A 21,034-nucleotide genomic window follows, 5' to 3' on the forward strand; every position below is an offset into this window, starting at 1 on the left:
CTGTCTGTCCTTCTTTCTCCTTTTTCTCCTGTCTTACTGTGAGCCTTCTTCCCTTCCCATCCCCATTCTCCTCACCTAACTCTCCCAAGAGCATGCTTTGGAGCACAGCCAATACTGGATTTTAACAGCCTCAGCCTGGTGTGCAGAAGATGACACCACACCAATGGCCAGACTTCGCTGTGCCACCACCTTGTGCTCCAAACACATTTCCTGCCAGGTACCCATTTTTCCTCTGCCACCTCCTGCCTTTCCTATTCTGCCAAACTCCACACAGTGGAAATGGTTACAGCTGTAAAAAGGTCTCCGCTGCTCCGATTCACGTGTCCCGGGGGCTGAGGCATTGACCACTGGAACACTGCCTTAAAATAATCAATAACCGCGGGTGACACGCCAGCCTCACGCTGGCCAACCAGGGATAACTTGGGGTATTTCCTCATTCTCAGAGAGAAGATATTTGTTTAATAGAGGCCGTCACCCAAAAACATTGCTGTGCCTCGCTCAGACGGCCACGCTCCAGGAGAGAGTAGCTGGAAAGCCTGAAGCCGGCTGTGGGGAGCTCTGGAGGCCATCTTATCCCTGTTTAGGAGGTAAGCAAAAGTATTTACATGCTTATTGTAGCATTAAAAAGCAAAACTTTTTAAAAACCTCACCAAAAATTAGAAGCTTGCTCTAGCAACCTTGCTTAACGAAGCTGTAGAATGTGCTTTTGTTTGCTGAATTAATAAAGTGTTTTAAGTGCTTCTGGCAAACCAGAGTGTTTTCCTAAGCTGTAATAACACATGCAGATCCTCTGATGTGCACAGGTGGCCAAGCGGCATTGATTTTGGTGGTAGAGGCTCTCACTAGAGAGATTGTTGTTTAGGTAAGTGCTCCCTGCAGTTTGAAGTGGTATTGAGATAGGTCAGGGAGAATGGGCAGGAACCCCCAGTTCTTCCAGCCGAAGCAGCGTCACGTTGCTCTGTGCCCTACAAGAACTGGGCCCTCCAGCGATGTACGAAAGATGCAGAAGAGAATTTATAACTCAACTACAAGGCTTAGCTTTTGTAGAAGGAGGCTAGGCTGTGCCTGTGCTTGTTTGCTGCTCTCTGGGGAGGGGAAGTAGGCGAGGTTGGGAAAAAAAATGGAAAAACTACAGCTAGAATGAGATGGGAAAGCAGGCAGGCAAGAGTCAGTGTAAAAATACAACCTAGACATCGGTTATTTGAAAGACAGGTGAGATATCCAGTATTCTTTCCATTTTCCTCCATTCCCATTCCTCACTTCATCTTTCACTTGCCCATTGTTGGTCTGTTTAGATTTTTATCTCTTTGAGCTAGGGCTTTTTACAGAGGCTTGCAAAATGCTTTGCCAAATTTTGAGCACTGTGCAAACAATAGGTAATGACCATAAACACAGAAGTATTTCTGTTAAAAATGATCCCATCTGGAACAGTTTAATGCCAGTTAGCTTATTTTAAAGAAGGATTATAAAGTTCAACATAACTGCAAAGTACTCAGAAGAAAAGGCATATAAGCACAATGCTCTTGTTGAACTCTTAGCAGCAGAGAATGATGCAAATTTTTTGCTATAGAAATACAAACTCAGAAGAAGTCTCTGGCAGCCACAGCTGCTTCACAGCAATATATGGCACCACATAAAGTCTTTCTGTTTTCCCTCACAGTTGAAGAGGTCAGAGGACATCTCACCTGATATCTTACCTTATGTCTTCACTGTCTTCATTCTGTCACCAAAGTCTGTTTTAGCCTGTCTCTGGCTTTCTCAAATGGCTTCAAGTTACTCTTCACCAGGGCATTTTTCTTGCTTGGGAACCCAATCTTGACTGATTTCTGTGCTCCTAAACTGCTTAATACCTTCTCCACACCAATCTCTGTCATAAAACTTTCCGGATTAGCCAATGCACATGGGTAAATTGAGGGACATTTCACATGTCTGCCTCAGTTATTACAAAACCTATTTGCACATAACAAGCAAAGGCATCTGCATGTGCATGAAATGGTGTGTGTCCTCGTCCTTTTCCTTCTCTTGCATTTTGTAACTTATTCACAGAACAGCAGTCTTCTTTGTCATAAACTAACAGTTCTCTCTGAGGACAGAAATCCACAGCTTGATATTTTGTGTTTTCATGCACATGAAAAAGTCTTGAAAGTCTTGAGCTGGAATGAAGCTATGATAAAACATTATGAAGAAGTTTTGATCAGTTTGTGCCATAAAGCTGAAGGTAGTACACAAGTTCAATAACCTCTGACCCAGTAGTCTGAAATTCCCACACTGACATGGAGATATAACTGTGGATCCACTTTTGTACTGACCAGGATTTTCTCTCTGGCTGTAGATCACAACATGGGTGCAGTGTGAGCTGAAGTTCTAGACTTTAGTGAAGAGGGGTCTAATAACAGCCTACAAAAAACTGAGGTGTGACAGAGGTGATGGAGTGGTGTGAGATGATATAATGAGGAGCAAGAGCCCTCCTTATGGCTTTGGAAATTCAGACTGGGCATGAGAAAAGACTTTTTTAACAAGAGATTGGGTAAACCCTGCAACAGGCCACCCAGAGAGGCAGTGGTGGCTCCATGCTTGGGGATTTTTAAAGCTCAGCTACACACAGCTGTGGCTGACACAGTGACCTAGTGTTGGTGGGAGTCCTGCTTTCAGCAGGAGGTTGGACTGGACACCTGCAGAGATCTCTCTCAACCAGTGCTTCATTTATGTTGATTCTTTGATTTTAAAAAAGAACCTGAATGCTATGAACTACTAAGCTACTGCATGCTATGACAGGTCTCTGAAAATTAGATGGGATGGCATTTTGGCCTGCCCTTAGCAAACAGACACAGTATTAGACAAGATTTCAGCTTCTGAGATGTTTTAGGGTGGGTGCCAAACAGGCCTGTAATCCAGTCTTATCTCCCCTTATGTGCAGAATAAGCATGTCACAGTAAACAGTAATAAATATTTTTGCAATTCTTGCTGAGTGTTTTTGACTGAAATAGAGGAAATGCAGCTGGTAGGCACCCTGGGGAGGCTTCCCTGCTTGTCCCAGTGCCAAGACAGGGTTGAATATTCACATGGTATCCTTGGTAGCTGTAGTGGGTCTAATGCTGGCCAAATGCCAGTGCACCCACTAGAATTATTTACTTATTTTCTGCTGCAATATAAGGATTAGGAAGAGAGCAAAGCCAGCTCAAAACTTTGAAGGGTATAAAGAAAATTTTATTAACAGAATTAAAAGAAAAAATAATAAGAAAATCAGAATAAACCTTCAGAACACTTCTCCTCCCCCCACACCCTCTTTTCTTTCCCACTGACAATGTGAAGAGATGAAACCTGTGACTTTCAGTCAGTTTACCACCCCTAAAATAGTCTTTCTTCAGTTCTTATAGGGAGAGGGGTCTCTCTTGCCATGCCATGGAGACTTCTCCACCCCGGGAAAGGAAAATCTGTTTGCAGTGTGAAAGTCCCCCCCATGCCTTGCAGCTTTCTCAAAGCTGCTTTCATGGGCCGTGTCAGCTTATGGGGCACTATTTTAAGGATGAGCTATTCTAGCATAAAAACAAAATCATCCATCTCTGGGAACAGAGGTTTTCTTCTCTTCCTGGGACAAGGTTTCTCATCTCTGTCATTTTCTCTGTTCAAGTTTCTCATTGGATCACAGCTACTGCAACATCTGCTTATTTCAACACTGGTGCTTCTGGTCATGGCTGAAGTTAGAACTCTACATCCCCCCAGTGCATTTCATTAGTTCCAGGGAAAAAAAATAAGTCTGATATATCAATTATATCTTCACCATAACCTTACAAAAGATTTTCAGTCAAAAACTAAGGCATTTTCTCAATCTGAAGAATTAGAAGAATCTTCCCATCTAGAATATGACTCCTTCTTTACTGACCTCAGTGTCCCATGTTGCTTTCTCTATATGTCTTCACCCTTTCCTTTTCCTGACTTGGGAGAGAATTGGTGTTTGAAGGTTCATTTGTTCTCAAGCTTTATCAATTGAAAGTTTTTATAGAGTTTTGCAGCACTGAAAGGCTGATCTGTGCATTGGGGAGATCGCTCCCCGTGCCTCTTGCTGCTGCTCACGGGGTCTCTGCCGACACCGTGTGAGCTGTGCCGGCTGCCAGCCCCACTCAGAGCTTTTCCTCATGCAGAGCACTGGGAGCAAGAAAAGCTGCTGCTGCTGCTGCCGTTTTGTTCTTCTCTCCACAGCAGGGCTGGCTAAAAGTGGCTAAACAAAGTTCATTGTGAGCCATGCTGAGGCAGCCTCAGCCACGCTTTATTGTCCCGGTTGCACCGATTTCAGCCACACAGTCCCAGCCATGTGGCTGCTCCCAGTCCGGGATGGTGGCGGCCAAGTGGCCACTCCTGGCTGCTCCTGGCCTTGATGCTGCCCCCAGTGCTGATGGCAGGGCCACTGCTCCTCTGGTCCCCGCCGCATGATTGCCCCCGGCGCTGATACAGCCACTGGCAGGCATGGCCTAGTGGCACCACTGGAAAAAGGACTGGCGAGCTCCACCAGGACTGGGCCCAGCAGGCTCCCCAGTGAGGGACTCAGCAGCCAGGTCACCACCTCTCAGGAGGCAGAAATCACAGCCAACCACACGGGGCCAGCCCAGCAAATTACTTGTTTAAAGGCCAGAAGCCAAGAGAGACTTTCCCGGGCTTTGCTCGTTTTAAAATGTGTTTTTCCACAGAGGCGTGTTCAACTCTTTTAAGAGGTTTAACGGAGTATCAGCCTTCAAAACTAGCCAGCTGATTGTCTCCACCAGGTCCCCACAGGGAACCATTCCCCAGCTGAAAACAAGACTACATTAAAACACAACAGTAGCCATTTTCTGCTCTTCGAGACCTTCAGTGCAAGAGAATTCAAATCATCTTCCCAAGACAGTGGTCCCAGAAAATCCAGGGCATCCACCTCCCTTTCCACTCAAGGCCTTAGCCCTGACTGCGAGCCAGGGTATCTGTTTGTGGCATCATGGTTTTGTTACTGATATTGCTAATGGTCAGATGCTTGTCCATTAACTAAAATGAAACTCTCTGGTAATTTCCTACCAACACAGGTTTAGTCCTACAATTTTAAATAAATTCAATTAAACATCCCAGCTTTGAATAATTCAATTTTAAATAAATTCTCTGAAGGGAATAGGGTCTGTAGAACAGGACTGTCTGAGTAAGTCTTACCTGGAACATTTCTTACGACAAAATTGATTCTTCTTTCATTAAAGAATAAAGCTGCTGAAATCCGGTGCTCCGTACATTGCTGTAACCCAAACCTCCCTGTCTCTTTCCTGAGCAGAGAGCTGCCATGTGCACAGGGAAGTGTTCAAAGTGCATTGGTATCACCCTCTTCCCACTGGCAGTATGTGCCATAGTCTCCAACATTCTCCTGTACTTCCCAAATGGACAAGTACTGCAGCTCAGCGAGATAACTGATCTGGTCTGGTTTTTCCATGGCATTCTGGGAGCTGGGATACTGGTAAGAGATGAATGTTTCTTGTGAGTTTTGTTCTGTTTTGTTTTAAATTTGGGGCCAAGAAAACCTGTGTTAAAAAAAAAGGTCATAAAAATGTATTTTGCATAAACGTGTGAACAGCTTAAATGAGAAGTTGGGTATGTAACTGAGAGAATGCATTTAAGGCAAAAAAAGTGCCTAGTCAAAGAACTACAAAACATTCTTGAAATAAATATCAAGACTCCAGGTTAGGAAGAAGCAGTAGGTCTGACTGCTCACTGTGGAGAAGAATTAAATGAGTGTTCATCCTCCAAGAGTGAAAGCAAAGCTGAGGTCCTAAGCTGGAGGTGGTGAGTTTTTGTCTGAACCCCACATTACTTCTCTGACTGACTTTATGTACACACAATTCACAAAAATATCAAGGGAAAAACTGAAACATATTTCAGCAGGTGTTAGTTCGAGACTCAGCTGACACTTTACAAATGTGGAGTTGCAAATGGCTTAATAAGCTGAATGCCTCCTGTTCCCACATCCCCACCCACCTTCTTTTGGGTTGGATCTGGTTTGAATGTGCTCTTCTAAAACTAGTTCTCCATTCCAGGTCTCAGGAAAGATCACTTTTATGTGAATACCCATGGCTAGAAGGGAACATATTGGGGAATACTTATCTTTCCAGTTCATCAGAAAGCCTGCTCCCTTTGTGCTCTTTCAATTATCTATCCAAGTGCAGTTAAAAAGCCGAGCAAGTAACACGCATGTTACCAGTACTGGACAGATGGCAAACTGGTACAGAGCTGGCCAAAAAATAAACGAATGTTTAAGAATAATTCACTTAGAAAAAAGTAAATCTCATTCACAGTCAGACTATGATGCAGCTGCCACTTAAGTCTATGGAAAGCCTGCAGTGGATCTGGTTCATACTCTTATTTCCCAAAGCAGAAAGATGGTATAAGATCATTCAATAAACTGTTCTCCACCAGCAGCTTGTCTGCTTCTTCTTGTGGCTACCACTTGGGCCTATTACTCATGCTGAGCTTGAAGCATGAGTTTATAGAAGGAAGAAGTGGAAGCACATGAGAGACCTTGTGGAAAATTCGTATCACTGCAAGCCCAGGAGTCATTGGCTTTCAATGAAAGGAAAGGCAGATGTTAGACATGAGAGCGTCATCAGTTCATTGAAAACGTGCCTTCTTTTAAGGCTTACACACAGACTTGCCTGTGGCCAGCACCACATACATCAAAAATGAGAACAGCTAGTCAGAGGAGAGGAAAAATTTGCATTGACCTTCAAAACACGGCATTAGGAGTAATTATTGATCCACAAACAATGCTGTTGAGTGTACAGGTTTTCCAGAAAACAGCATGAGAAATGCCCACAGGTAAGGTGAAAGAAAGCATTATCGTCAGCTCCATCTTCCAGATGCTGGAAGCATGGGAAAATGAAGATTGGCTTTTCAGTGTCCTAAGGAGTTAAAACAAGGGACAGGATGTCCCACGACTGGAGTCTGGTCCGCATCCTGACACTACAGTGAGGAAAGATGAAGCTGCAATACGTTCCCCTATGCACCTGGCTTCTTCCCAAAGGAAACTGAGGCAAGTCATGACAGCAGGTTGCCTGATCTTGGAGAATCTCCCCATAATTAGGACACAGCCTCCAGAGTCAAGACTGTGGGGGGAACTTCAGAACAGTCTGACTTAGCTCTTTGAACCAGTAAACCTCCCTCCACCTGGGAATGTAATCTGATACATAGATCATCAGCGCGGTCTTTGGCGAGTAGCCAGCTCCAGCTCCACCCTTTCCTCCTCCTCTGCTGAATCTCTAATGGAAATTATATATATACACACACACACCTCTCAGTTTCTTAATATATATAATATATAATATATAATATATAATATATAATATATAATATATAATATATAATATATAATATATAATATATAATATATAATATATAATATATAATATATAATGTTATATGTTATATTACATATACCTCTCAGTTTCCTTATTTCAAATATTTAGGATGTAAAGAGACTAAGACTGGCTCTATGTGTCATAGTAACTTCTTTCCTCATGGAAAGCCTGTGTGCAACACGAGGAAATGACTGACTGAGCCATGGCTCACACAAAGCTTTTGTTTTACTGACAACAGCCAAACCCAGGAAATTCTCATTCCCATGTCAAAAGGCAGGTGTTTATAACCAGGCAATGCATAAAAAGAAAGCTGCCAAGCAAACCCTTCATCCTGAGCCAGGCTAATAGATGACACAATAGTGTTTGCCGATTAGATGGGAAACCTCGAAAGAAAAACGACAACCCTGGAGGAAAAGGAGTGTTGGTTTGATGGGTAAAGATACTAACTCTTCTTCTGAGTGCCAGACAGTAGAATACTGGGGCTGAGGCTGCCTTGGGGACCATTTGAGATTGTTTAAGAGCAGACTGATTAGCAGGAAGAGGAGCACCTTTTTAACCTCAATGCTCTGCTTCTGCAGGCTTCCAGATGTGGTCCAGCCACCACTGTAGGTGCTGTAGGTTGCCTCTGGGGTGCACATAAAAGGCAACAGAGAATAAATCCTTTGAAAAATACTTAGGAGCCTACAAATCTAAGCAAGTTTCATAACACTGTCCCACAATGTGCAACAGAGATGTTCACACACATAAATTCCATGGGCTTTGTTCATCATGGACATTCTGCTCTTCCTGCCCTATGTGAGAAAAAAATCTTTCCAGCATCTAGTCTGGCCATTTTTACAGTTTTCACCTTTTATGTTTGTTTGTTTGATTGATTGATTTATTGGTTGACTGATTGATTTGGGTTCTCCTTTCATTAACTTTATGGTAACCATTTCCTACTTTCTTAAATACTCCTTTACTTGTGCTGCTCTTTGAGATGCTTTAACCAGCACTGGTGTGTAGAGACAAGGCAGTGGGAGTGTGCTGGCTGCACAGCCAGACCCACAAAAGCTTTCTTGCCCTCTGGCTACCAATCTAAAGGCAACTTTCCCTAGCTCCAGAGTGTCTGTAGGCAGCATTATATCCCGAGTCAGAGATGGTTACTGACTGCATTGTAATGGTCCAGTTCCACCTGATAATTACCATGGAAAAAGCTGATGTGAACTGGAAGTTTCTTATTGACTGAAGCCCATCTTGTAGGTTTCCCACTTTAGCACAAAAAAAAACCCCAAAAAAACAAACAAAAAACAACCAACAAAAACAAAAACAAAAACAAAAACAAAAACAAAAACAAAAACAAAAACAAAAACAAAAACAAAAACAAAAACAAAAACAAAAGAAACCCACAAAAAAACCCAAACCAACAAACAAAAAAACCGCCTGAAACCAAAAACCAAAACAAAAAACCCAAACCAACCAAAAAACCAAATTAAAGTCAGATCTGTTTCAGGAAGCTCAAGACTGATTTCCTAATTATAATCCAGAGCAGAATGCTCAGGAGGTTTAAACTGACATAATTCTTAGGCCAGCTATGTATCTTTTCTGGGCAGAAATTACCTTTTCTCAAAACTGATATATTTTTTCCAAATGAAAAACCCCAACAATACTGTGCTGAACCTTTTTATACCCTGAAAAAAGCAGTATAGCTTCAGCAGTCAGAATTAATGTATCAGTAATTTGCCAGTCAATTCTAGCTGTAATCCCACACTTATTTCTGAGTCACTCTTCAGCAGCACCAACATCCAAGCAGGTGTAACTCCCAGAGAAGAGTCAGAAGGTGACTTACATTTGAGGAACATGATGCCCAAGCTCTTAGAATTTAAAAAACACCCCAGCAGACGTGCTGCACACCAATTCAGCCTGTGCTTTTCTTGCAGGTGATTTTGCCGGCATTCATGATGCTGGGAGCAGGTGGAGCAGGATGTTGCGCTAACAGATGTGGGGTAAGTGGATATTTATGTGTTGAAATGGCACTACAGAGTTTGTGCAATAGCTCTTGAAACGGGTGCTCAGCAGGTGGAAATGTGCAGCGACAAACCATCATACCACTGTCAGCAGCCATGACAGGGAAATGTAGAAGAGGAGCTTGATCTTCAGCGTCCCTGGGCTGGGGCTGAGAGCACAGTTAGCCAACAAGAATGTTGTGTGTTGCAGCTGCTGATAGGAGGGAAATCAGGGCCGGTGCTGGAGCCCTTAGGCACAATGCCGAGGGCAAAGGGGACTGCATCACATAAAGTAAAACATGGCTCCAGCTTCCCCTGCTCAAGGCAATCCTAAAGACTGAGACAGCTGCCTGTTCCTCCTGCTTCCACAGAGTCCTGTTTCCTCTATACCCTTCCATGGCAATCTGCTTTTCCACAGTTCATCCCTGCTTTTCTCTGTAGGCATACACAAGCCTCCTATTTGCAGATCCATGCCTAAAGCTTGAGCTGCTGCATCTGGCACTAAGGAGCAAGTGCTGCTTCCTGCAGTTCTGACCAGTAGCTCACATGTGCCCAAATGTTATGTGTTTGAAATGTGAAAATTCAGTTTAGGCTCTCTGACATCTAAAGAAAGGCCAGGGATTTTTTTTTCGTTGATAATTAAGAATATTATAAAGCAACATATTATAAAGGCATCCCCATTCATCCCTAAGCCCTGGGCACAGACTTCTGTGTGGCTATCTTTATTGACAAGAATAAACTCATGTAGAAATTTTTTTGAGTCTGCATCCTTCCCAGAAGCAGCCTGGAATGAGAGATTCCATGCAATAAAGCATGTCTCTTCTGTACCCTTCAATTAATATTTGGTCTGACCCATGAGAAATGCTTTGCCTTTTTAAAACATTTTACTTAAATTAATTCATTATTCATGATACCAAAATAGCATTCTTTATTAGGATGTCAGCAAGCACATCCCAAGGGACATGCCATTACATTGATTTTACCAGATGTCACACGCACAGACAGGATGCTAACAACGGCCAAGCAGAGCTGGGGTGAGATGCTAGACACCCTGGAAACAGTGCCTGAGCCACCTGCTTTGCTTCATTTTGAGTGATGTAGAAAGCAGTGATGAAAAACAGCCATTGTAGTGGTTCCTGCACTCACTGAATCTGGTAAGTCAAGAGGGAAAATCCAGCTGAACTGGGCTGAGTTCACACAACATCTCAGGCGTCTCTTCTCCATCCTTTATCCCAGCCCTAAATATTACAGAGCCAAGAGTCAAATTTCCTCAGGCTGGCTGGGTTCACTCCCCAGCTGTGAACAACACTGAAAGTAAGTTTACCCTGAACATCTCCTGGGGAAGAGTGATTTCCAGAAATCCAAAAAGAGGTGAGTGTAGCAGGGAGATATGAAGGCTGATGGTCTGATTCTTCAAGGGAAGAAACCTCAGGCAAAATTTGCTTTGTGAAGAGTGGAAGAAAATGCACAGACATCCACAGCAGAGGTGCTCAGATGTCCTGACTATAAGGACTGTACATGCAAGGCAGGGTATGGTGTGAGGCCCTGGAGAGCAGAGGACTCCTGGGATTGGTTCAAACATTCACAATATCAGCAACCTCCCAAAGTGCCAGAGCTCCTTGGGAAGTAGGATGGACCTGATAAGGGGTCCCCAACTACTTCCAGAGTAGGGAAGAAGGCAGAGAAATAGCCTTCATGGAGGAGCCTCTGTAATCCAAAGGCTAGTCTGGGTACCTTTCTTTGGAGACCTTAGGTATAAAATATTACACTGAATACTCAGAATTGCAGAATTGCTTGTCATAGTAAAAAAAAAAAAAAAAAAAAAAATCTAAAGCATTATTACTGATCAGAATTGTTGTTCAATCAAAATGTAATATTTTCCTCAGGGCAGGGACTCTGTTCTATTATATTTTGCACAGTTCCTGGTTTAATAGCTTCAGACTTCATCAGAGCCTTTACACACTGCCAAAGTATCTTCAAAGTAATAAAAATTACTATGTTTCTCATAACTTTTTATTCACATCAGTGAGTTTTCCAGTTCATGGTGATTACATGCAACATTAAGATTTTTCATTAATCAACTTTAAATTACTACTTACAAACATATATCAGCAGCTTTTTGTCCTTGCAGTATGGAATAATGAATTTGGAAAGTAATAGATTTAGAAAGGTTCAGTGTCTTGCAGTTTAACACATACACATCTGAAATCATCCACTGCACTGATGTGATGAGGAAAAAGACCACCCAAAATACAGCTTCTCTCATTGCATTCAGCAAACATATACTCCAGTATTTCTAAATCTTCCTTAAGAGTTACTAGTAAAACAAGAAGAGCCATAGCAGCTTTCCCAACAAACAAACCTAAGCAAAGATATCCAGATAACCAGACAGAATAACAATTCCATTAAAAAAACAAAAAAACAAAACAAAACAAAACAAACAAAAAAACAAACAAAAAATCACTTCCAGGCAAAGAAATAGAAACGAAAGAAATGTGTATGGAACAAGAATCAGGCAAATAAAGAGCAGCACAAGCTGGGACAAGAGGAACTTGGTAACTTCACCAAAGCAGCTGATGCAGACATTCAAAGAATGAATTCTAACAGTCTTCATCAGCTCACCAAGGACAATTCAATTGTGTGAAGGATAAAGCAGGGAAAATCAGCAAAAATGATCAGCAAAACCTTTTCAGTAGTACAGAACAAATCAACATCATGGGAAACAAATTTCAACACACTCAAGCATCCCAGCTTAGGCCTCCTGTTGCAATTAAGGACACAAATGAGGAAATCAATGAGAAGTACAAGGGAAAATGCTGAAAATTTGAGATGATGAAATGGCTAATAAAATTCTTGGATTTTCACAGATTATGAGGCAAGCCTCCAGAAAAGTCTCAAGATAGGTAGATAAAATGGGGAAATGCCCCTGCATGTCTAGAGAATGCTGAGGAGAGCCAATCTAACAGCTGCAGCAACTTCAAGCTCCTCTTTCAGTGACAAATAAAGTCTCTGTCTAGATGATCTTGTACACAGTCAGAGAAATAGTTGGGATGAGGCTATTCATACAGTCAACAGATTCCAAATGAGACAATCATGTGACAAAGCATAGTCATCACAGATAACACTGACAAGTACTACTAGAACTGCCATCATAAAACATAGTAATACTAAAAGACCATTTGACTTTTTCTTCATAATTATCTTTGGGATGCCCTCTTCTGCTATACTGTACTAAAACTAATTGTTAACATAATTAAGATCCTTCAACCAAGAAGAAGAATGCACAGTTGAAGTAAATGAGAAAACGAGAGGGGAAAAGTGATTCAGAATAGGTAGGAGTTTCAAAGAGAGTATCAGTCACCTTCACCACAAGGCATTGTTGGTAATCTTATTGTGAGAGACAGTGCATCAGACACAACCTAGACACTGTTTTGGTCTAGGACAATAGACTAAATTACCCACATTTTGCTGACAATGGAGCTCTGCTAAGAGGCAATTCAGCCAACACGCAGATAAAGGCTAAAGAAAGAGTATCCAGCTTTGCAAGAAAAGACTGAGCTGTTAATCGGTTATGATTAAATAAATCCCATGAGAAATCCCAGCAACTTTTAACTCAAGGATTGCTTTATGAGCAAAACAACACACGAAATTAGCCAATTCACACATCAGCATAGTGCAAGGTTCTACAGAAAGCAGTTGGCTCGCAAGCTGGAACTGCATTCACCAGCTTGAACGTGTTCAGACAGCAAATAACCTTTTCAAGGCTTTGTCAAAAAAATCCAACATGGATGGTGGATATTTCCATTTGACTCTGTAGTGCAGTGGTCTGTGGAACAAGTGGGACGAGGAGAAGGTTTCTACTTGCCTTGTGGGCTGGTGGATTTCACCTGGTATTTGCTGGCAACAGGGAATTGAGACTTGAGATATTTGGCTTCAAACCTGAGTCATGAGTGACAGTATTTTCTATGTGCTTCCTTGGTCATGCCACTGCCTGGCTTTAAGGCAGGCCTGCTGCCTTCTCCCTGCTCCAGGTCTTCCCCTGGCTCTATCAGTCTGCTCCAGTTTCTCCCCTCACTTGACAGAGTTGTGAACAACCACAAACAATGATTCTTAACAAGACTATTGGGAAACCTGTCCCAGATACACCATCAGTAGGACCCTCCTGGGATTTTTGTTTCTATGGACAAACAGCAACTGGATACATCCCATTCATTACTAGAAAACTACCCCAGGCTGGAGTAAAGGTAACATTTCTGTGAGAGAGGCTGATGTAAAACATGAATGCATTACATACAATTTGATGTTACTGCTGGTTTGTTGCCACACGCAGCACAATTAGATTTCTCAACATAAGAAGTGGTAATCATGTGTAATGGCGTTGCAAAATGAAGGAAAGCAGCAATAAGAAGGTTTTTTTGCATTTCATCAATTAGCAAAAACAATTAATGTATCTTCTCTTGCTTTCATACCTGGTTCAGTACTTGCTGGCTTTTTTCTGCTGGTGCAAGGGCCAAGAGCGGTGAAGAGCTGGAAATGCCAAGGCACATTATACAGATCAGATCAATCCAGGGCTGGCCTCATACTGGCTTTTGAAAGAAAACTCACCAGATTTTTCATAATTGATAGCTTAAGCATAAAACTCAGAATAAGTTCTTTAACATCTAGAACAGCTACAACAGTCAGAAAAAGTCAACTATTTTTTGTTCCCACAAATTTATTAGCACTAGTAATTTCAGCATAAAGTAAGAGACAAAGAGAATTCTTTCTCATTCATTGTGAGCTCTCCTTGCTACTCAAACTTCTGTGCACACCATGTTGAAGGTCTTTTTCCTTTCAGATGCTGCTGTCAGTGATCCTGTCTGTGCTGGGATTCGCAGGAGGAGCATATTGTGTGGTCATCTCTTTGTTGGGGTTGATTTGGGGTCCTCTGTGTGACACAGGTGATGGAGAATACCTCTACCCTTTCAGGAATGACACTCTGGAGTGAGTATGGCCTATAGGCTCCTCCAATTTTGCTTTCTCTGATCCCTCCCCTATCTTTTTACAGTGATCTTGGATTTTTCCAAAATGGACTGACAGTTCACCCTGTGTACACCTAAACCCACATTTCTCTGAGTAGCATGTTTCAGCTGTTCATCTCTTTGACCAAGGAATAATCCTTGAGCAAATTGCCTGAGTTTCATCTGCTGTGCTTGCCACAAGCCCCTTGTGCAATTTGCACCATGTTTTCAAAACAGCCATGAGCTGTGACTCCCACTGGAGCCAAAAGGAAATGTTTCCTTACTGGGACACATTAATCTATAAAATTATCAAGAATTCAGCCTGCTCTACCTACTTCTGAAAAGCAAAGCAAAAATCTTCTCTGAATCCTTAAAGTAAGCCTTGACAACCATGTTCTTGAATCCAGAGCTAGAGATAATAAATGGACTGGGCTGAGATACCACAGCAGGAATGGAGAATGTGGAGACACATTTAGAAAGCCATTATGGCCCTTTCTCTTTAGTTATTAATATAATTTTGCCATACAACAAAGAGGAGATTCTTGTTCATGCAACAAATTACAAATGTGGCTCTCTTCCCTAATTATCAATTTCATCTCTGCAAAGGGAATTCTGGGGAGAACAAACAGCTTTGACCAATTATAGTACCATCTGAGACTCAATTTGTGCAATCAAGTTCAGAAAATAAAATGCCAAAAAATACAGAAATCATTCTCAAGTTTTTATTTTCTAATACCTTGCCAATTATTTTCCTCTATCACAGAGACAATTATTTGTTTAACCAGACAACATGGAATATTTGCAAACAACCTGAAAACATCATCCTTTGGAATATCGTCCTTTTCTCCATTCTCCTGATCATTGGTGTGATTGAAGCTATTCTTTGTTTCATTCAAGTCATTAATGGACTCACTGGTTTCATATGTGGCACATGTATGAGGAGAAGAAAGGTTGGTATGCAGTAAAAGCGTGCTTTACATTATTTCCTGTTTTATTTTTCAGGCTCTGCTAATGGTACATGAGCTGAGAGATCTGCACAGTCCCTGGACAAGCTCCTCTGGGCAGTACAGATGCATTTGCACACTCTCTTTCTGTCTGTTACATTATAGTCAGGGAAAACCTGGTCCTCAGATTTTTCCCAACAGCAGACAATGCGACATATTGTCATACTGACATACCCATTGCATGGTTCCGTTCCTATTTAAAAAGCCTTTCTGACAAAGTGTAATGACCCTCCCTAGCATATGTAAGTGAGAGACAAAAAGTAGAGATGTTTTAAATTGGACAAATGTAGTGATATTGTTATTTTAAAGAATGGAAGAAAACATCTTTCAAATTTCATTTATTACTATTGCTTCCTTTTCACTGCTTATTTTCATTGTACAAGATATTTGCGGTAAGTCAGATATCCCCTGGAATATAACTTAATCACCTTTCATTCATTGCCTTTCAGACAAATATTTCTGGAATGTGAATGACCTACAAGAAACGCCTAGACAAGCCCCGGACTGCCGATTCACATACAATAAGGATAGTGCACTGTACTGTTTTATTTATGGGACGACAACAACAACAACAACAAAAATGTCCAGGTGTTTCACAGGGCAAAATTATTTTTTTGTAAAGAAGTCAGGGTAAAAAAGGGCTAGATCATGTCAGTCTGAGACTCCACATTTTCATCTCTCTAAACATACCCACTAAATTTTAGGTGTTGGAAAAAACATTAATCTATCTGGCCCTTAACGCTGTGCTTGTCTATAAAGCACAAGAGTCCTCAGATAAACGATCACTACTCGCCCTCTCATGTATGTGGGAAATGGAACTGTTGTTAATGTATACATTTATCAGCTGCATGAAGCAGGTGCTCTCTGGCTGACGTAAATAACATCCCGTCCTCCCCAAATCCCACCGTGAGCTCACCTGTCTGTTCCTATTAATTTTTGAATGGGGCACTCACAGATTTGAATGAGTATGAGCAGAGCTTTTATCTAGCAGTGCTTGAGACACCGCAGAGGCAGTGAAGAACACTGTTTTCAGCCTCTTTCTGACACCCTGGAGCCAGATCCCCTTGCCAAAGCCCAATGCACTTCTAAATTGGTTCTTCAGGATCATCTGAGTGTTGTGGCAGCCTAAGAGGAACATTTGGGTCAACATAGACAGTAGGGTTTGCAGCAAGAGTTCAGAAATGTCTTCTTTAACAAAAGGGTGAAGAACCTCACCACCAATTTTGCCTTCATAAAACTGCCTCAGAATTTCACTAACTTCCACACAGGTCTGTAGGGCTGTACTAGAATAGTGCATATGGATCAAAGAATTATCTCACCAAAGATAAACAAAGATATATGTAGTAATTATGTGCAGCTTAGTAATAAATGGAAGATACAATCTGAAGGCAGCAAATTGCATCAGCTTTAGTTTTTTAGCAACAGCAATACCAACCAAGAACTGCATTATTCCCCATCATCACTCAAGAGCAAGCTCTTGATCTTGAGCTAATGTCCATGACTGGGAAATTTCATAAAACTCACAATTTCAGTGACTTCCTCAAAGGTTAATTCTTGGTCATGAACTGTCTTTCCTTTGTCAGCTAAACCGTCAAATAATCTTTACCCATCCTGAATACATACAGGTAAGCTATGAAAACCTGAATATATTTAAAGCATTTTGAGAAAACATAAATGAGTAAAAATAGGCTCCAAGTTTTTCATCTTTCTGCACTGTAGCTTGGGAGCAAGCTCTTCAAACATACTTATTGCAGACATACATGGATGCTTGTGCTGTCCCCTAATGCAGCATGCAAAATACTTCACATTCTCCTTTACATAAAATGGAGAAGAAAATGTCAGTTGCCTAGATGAGAAGCATATGTACCTTGGAGCATAGTTTCACCCCTAGAAGCAGGAAATTTAACCTGTAAAACTTAAATGCAACTTCTGTAAAGAATAAAGCATAAGACTTGTTGAAGATTGCAAATCCATCACTAGGTGCATCCAAACGTGTCAGGTGGCTTAAAAAGCTCGTGTTCATTGCTGGCAGGGAAGCATAGACAGTGCTACCACATTTAGCAGACAGCAACCCAGGAAAAAATTAAAGAGGCAGCAGGAAATAAGGATAGTCACATGTAGTCAGGTGGGGAGAGACTCCTCCATAAGCACAGGGGCTCTATGATCTCTTCACAGTCCCTAAATACCTGCCCTTCCTCACCCTTTAGTTTTGGTTCCCTGATTCTCACCTCTGGGGTAAAGCCAACTTTGGCTGTGCTAGCACCAGCAGGGGAAGAGAAACCCACTGGCACACCTCCAGCACAGAAAAATAAATGCACTGTGCTGCTGCCATCTGCTTGTTCCAGGCTGTCCTGCTCTGGGGATGTCTGTGTGCTCTGGGGAACACCCTTTGTCTTGCCAACTGTGTGAGCACTGGCCTCACTGATATATGTAAATATTAAATATTGCTATTCTGAACTTATTTTCTGGCTTCATTTTTGTGGTCTGAAGGACTTTTGAGTTCAAACTACCTCCAATAGGAAGATAAATGGAATAACAGAGAAAGCAGAGTTAAATCATCTAACTTGAATCACCATGAAATCTCTTCCAGGGTAGGCATCAAGATACATAGGCCATGAGGAGAGGCAACCTTCCCCCAGCCCACACTGAAAGAGACGCCTAAGGCAAGTGGGAGACATTGCCTTTCTGATCAAGGTTCAGTTGTCCACCATGGACAGGAACATCTGATGACATTTGAAGTGCAGCAAAGATGTCCTCTCACAGATGCCCAGAGATCCAAGAGTCTCATCTGGAGCTAACAACATGAAGGTGTGGATGACCAAAGCAAACAGTTGTATCTTGCAAACACAAGGATGCTAAAAATTCATTTACTGAAAATACATAAAGGTGACTAAAATTAGATTAAATTATTTAATCTCATGCTTTTTTGGATCCCCCAAATCACCTTCTACATGAGTCAAAGCCTGTCCTCTCAGAAGTGTCACCAGAGCCTTCTCCAGGAGCTGGCCAGCACATTGCAACGGGGGCAGCTCCTCATGCTGAGCACTGCAGGAAGACCTGTGAACCCAAGCTCTTCCGGTGGGCAAGGCTTCAAAAGAAAATGTCTACATAGTACTAAACATAATAAAAACTTTGGTTTGAACAGAGAATTGGCTTGACTGAAGATAAGATAGCATGTTTTAGAATTAGGATTACAAGAGATTTTAAGTTGTTGAGTTGGGGTTTTTTGAAAAATGGAAAGAAATCTTTCAGGAAAATCTCCTAGCAAAGGGAAAGAGCAATTTTGTCCTTGAAATGTTTTTTTGTATGGTATACATGAAGAACTTAGTAAGACTAAGGGACTCATTCTTCTATATCTAACTTTTCTCTATAGTCATCCATCTATCTATCTATCTATCTATCTATCTATCTATCTATCTATCTATCATCTATCTATATATCTATATATTTTCTGTATCTATCAAATTTAAATAAGTAACAGTCAAAAACTACCCAGATGTAAAGACAAATATATTTGTGTAATTTTGATATGAATTCATTGTGCAATCACACTCTACACAGGCTCTGATTGAAAGACTTAAATATGTTGGGCTTGCATCAAATTATTCCTCTTTATCCTGCATTTGAAACACATGCAGGAGATCAGCCACTTGCAATTAGGACTAACTTTAGATAGAAATAAAATCTAGACCAGGGACATCATCTGAAAAATGTAAATGTTTGCAAACCAACAGCCCCGTGTTTCAGCTGTCAGGATCAAGGACACAATCCAAATACCTCGGCTGGAGACCACAGACTAGTTCATATCCTCTCATTTCAAGAGGAGCTGTTGGTTCATTTTGATGCAAATGTTTTAGATGCCTCACGTCCCAGGACTCAATGTTCTCGAATTTTTTTCAGCTTGCAGAGCAAAGTAAACCAGTGAGAGGTTGATTCTTGCAGACCTCAGAGTGTTTTGGCCTCTGCTTTACTGTCCCAGTCCCAGCCCTGTGCCTCTGCTCTCAGGTGAACTCTTAGGTGCAAACAAACCCCAAAAAATCCAAAAGGGAATAAAAACCTTTTCAGACTCTCTGAGTGCTTTATTTCATCTCCTACAGTGCACCAGCTCTTTGGGCTTGTCCCTTTCCAGAGGAGTGACAGCCAGCCTTCAGAAATGCCCTTCCCTGTAGGACCTCTCTCACCTGGAAGTGCCCATGGGCCACAGAGAGCCATCCAAATCCTATCAGCAATAATATTATTTAACCCAGAAAGGCAGAGGAAAGGCATGGTCTTAGGCACAGATCCCACTGCTTTGTCCATCTTTGTTTCTTCCTGTCGGTCAGCTTCAAAGCTGAGTAGCTCACTACAGTGCTTACAACTTTAAAAGCTGCTCACTACATTGCAGGTAATTTCTACAATACATAGAAAACTCCACTGGTACACAGCACTCCTCACTTTCTTTCAGGTATTCCTCTCTTCTTTTCAACAACCTATGTCAGAGTCTGTTCCATCAAGGTCAACTAATAAGGTGTCAGAGTTAAGAGTTAAACTGAGTATCATAGAATCACAGAGTGGTTTGAGTTAGAAGGGACCTTATAATCCTCTAGTTCCAACCCTCTTTCACAGGCAGGGATACCTTCCACTGGACTGGGTTGCTCAGAGGCCCGTCCAACACAGCCTTAAGCACTTCCAGGGATGTGGCATCCACAGCAGCCTGTGCCAGTGCCTCACCACCCTCACAGTAAAGATTTCTTTGTGATCTCTAATCTAAACTTACCCTCTTTCAGTTTAAAGTCATTGCTCCTTGTCCTGTCACTACATGCCCCTGGAAAAAGTCGCTCCTCAGCTTTCTTGTCTTCCCTTCAGCTACTGGAAAGAACTTGTATCCCCTAAGCTCAGAACCATTGGAGATACACCAGAATACCTTGGCTGCTATTCCAGGAGGGCAAGGTGTCTCCAACAGGGACTGTAACCTCTACTTGGCCAAGTGAACAACTCAGAGGTTTTATAGCATCTCAGGTGAGAGCAGCCATCTCTATGTGAGCATTCAAATCAAGCTCTGAAACATCTACTGGGTACAGTGACACTGCTCTTAGAAGTAGCCCTGAGTTCATCAGTCTGAGACCTGTTCTCACTCTGTCCTGCCTCACAAGACTGGAAACAGGTCAGTCAATCACCCCCTAAGGTTGTGTATTTCTCCCCATGGGTTAATCTGGGAACTTGAAGTGCATGAAGCATGGCAGATGGCACCAAAGCCCCCCATCATGAGCAGGGAGTGAAGCCCACCTCAAAAATCTCTTAATTGGTGAGATTTCATTTTTTTTTTCCCCCCCTTAAAATAGATGCATTAGCTGAGAGCCATTTAATGTCAAAAGAGTACAATAACAGAGTCAGTGAGGAAGTGGTCTTGGCATAAGCTTGTATTTTTACAATCCTTCTTCCTTGTACTGTATATCAGCAAAAACCACTCCAGATTTAGATGAACTACCTTACACATCCTCTTTCTCTAAGTCTCCTTCATCTCCTCATGTAATGTTTTCGCTTACGTTGTGTCCTACCACATCTGCCCTCCACCCCTCTGGGTCTTTAAATGAAGTTTGTCTGGAGAATTTTATGCTTGACAATTTTTTTGGTTTTTTTCCCAAGAGATGAAAAGAAGCAGGGTCAGTCCAGAAATCATCTGCAGATGTCAAGTTCAAATCTTGCTT

At 41.9% G+C, this 21,034-nt stretch overlaps 1 protein-coding gene across 4 annotated transcripts; it reads left to right on the plus strand.

The window, feature by feature from the left end:
* The first annotated feature begins 483 nt into the window (after window positions 1–483).
* LOC111924078 (transmembrane 4 L6 family member 1-like) lies at window positions 484–19,416 on the plus strand. 4 transcript variants are annotated; one of them, XR_015284825.1, is made up of 7 exons: window positions 484–587; window positions 5,288–5,467; window positions 9,278–9,343; window positions 14,181–14,326; window positions 15,107–15,293; window positions 15,797–16,972; window positions 17,938–19,416. XR_015284825.1 is itself a non-coding variant. In XM_086882082.1 (6 exons), exons 2-6 carry the CDS (start codon window positions 5,297–5,299, stop codon window positions 15,815–15,817), a joined length of 591 nt encoding a protein of 196 aa, XP_086738208.1. In that variant the 5' UTR covers window positions 484–587; window positions 5,288–5,296; the 3' UTR covers window positions 15,818–17,808. The 4 variants fall into 4 exon arrangements, 2 of the variants coding, with proteins under 2 accessions (XP_086738208.1, XP_086738209.1); XR_015284826.1 differs by having other exon boundaries at window positions 15,797–15,935; XM_086882082.1 differs by lacking the exon at window positions 17,938–19,416 and having other exon boundaries at window positions 15,797–17,808.
* Window positions 19,417–21,034: the final 1,618 nt, after the last annotated feature.

The sequence above is a fragment of the Cyanistes caeruleus genome, chromosome 3 (genome assembly GCF_971803275.1).
Source record: "Cyanistes caeruleus chromosome 3, bCyaCae1.hap1.1, whole genome shotgun sequence".
NCBI classification, from domain to species: domain Eukaryota; kingdom Metazoa; phylum Chordata; class Aves; order Passeriformes; family Paridae; genus Cyanistes; species Cyanistes caeruleus.

What these genes read in the sequence shown, in the direction of transcription:
- LOC111924078 (XM_086882082.1), top strand. Translation starts at nt 5,297, where the DNA reads ATGTGCACAGGGAAGTGTTCAAAGTGCATTGGTATCACCCTCTTCCCA. An exon ending in TTCAGGAATGACACTCTGGA is followed by an intron (nt 14,327 to 15,106) that starts GTGAGTATGGCC and finishes CCTCTATCACAG; the next exon opens with AGACAATTATTTGTTTAACC. An exon ending in CATGTATGAGGAGAAGAAAG is followed by an intron (nt 15,294 to 15,796) that starts GTTGGTATGCAG and finishes ATTGCCTTTCAG; the next exon opens with ACAAATATTTCTGGAATGTG.